At 66.4% G+C, this 757-nt stretch overlaps 1 protein-coding gene across 1 annotated transcript in view; it reads left to right on the top strand.

The window, feature by feature from the left end:
• PLXNB3 (plexin B3) overlaps positions 1 to 757 on the top strand; it is an 18,469-nt gene that overhangs the window by 12,474 nt on the left and 5,238 nt on the right. The window contains 3 exon segments of the mRNA XM_006766938.2: positions 1 to 137; positions 268 to 498; positions 583 to 744. The exon segment at positions 1 to 137 is cut by the window's left edge and continues 1 nt beyond it. Of these exon segments, the coding sequence (XP_006767001.1) occupies positions 1 to 137; positions 268 to 498; positions 583 to 744 (530 nt within the window).

Raw genomic sequence — 757 nt, 5'->3', positions numbered from 1 at the left:
CCCTGCTGTCCGTGTGGCTGGAGTCCACAGCAGAGGCGCAGGCTATGGGGACCCAGCCCCAGGACCTCAGGAGGGGCTGTGGGGCCCCTGCCCAACCCCCGCAGGCTTGTGTCCAGCTTGAGGGGGGTTTGCTGCAGGTGAGCCCCACCAGCAATCATCGGGGCTGCCAGTGGGGCAGTGCCCAGTGAAGGGGAGCAGGGCGGGTCACCTGTTCCTGGGAGTGAGCGGGGAAGCCCCAGCTCATCCCACCTCTTCCTGGCCCCACAGTGCTCCACTGTCTGCTCCATCAACTCCTCCAGCCTCCTCCTGTGCCGGAGCCCCGCTGTGCCAGACGATGCACGCCCCCAGCGCGTCTTCTTCTCCCTAGACAACGTGCTCGTGGACTTTGCCAACGTCAGTGGGGGTCAGGACTTTCTCTCCCAGCCCAACCCCCGGCTGGCCCCCCTCAGCCGCAAAGGGCCTGCCCGCCTCAAGCCAGGCAACGTCCTAGATGTGGAGGTGAGGGCTCCTGCTACCATTGCTGCACAGGGGGCTGTGGGCGGGGCAGGGAAGCCTGGCTCAGGCCCCTGGTCTATCTCCCAGGGTGAAGGCCTCAACTTGGGGATCAGCAAGGAGGAGGTGCGCGTGCACATTGGCGATGGCGAGTGCCTGGTCAAGACGCTCACACTCACCCACCTGTACTGTGAGCCACCCCCGCGGGTCCCACAGCCTGCCAACGGCTCCAGTGCGCTGCCGCAGTTTGTGGTAAGGCTGGGCC

This window comes from Myotis davidii, unplaced genomic scaffold (genome assembly GCF_000327345.1).
Source record: "Myotis davidii unplaced genomic scaffold, ASM32734v1 scaffold462, whole genome shotgun sequence".
Classification (NCBI taxonomy): Eukaryota; Metazoa; Chordata; class Mammalia; order Chiroptera; family Vespertilionidae; genus Myotis; species Myotis davidii.
The sequence above is the reverse complement of the archived record's forward strand: the minus strand, read 5'-3'. Positions and strand labels throughout refer to the sequence as shown.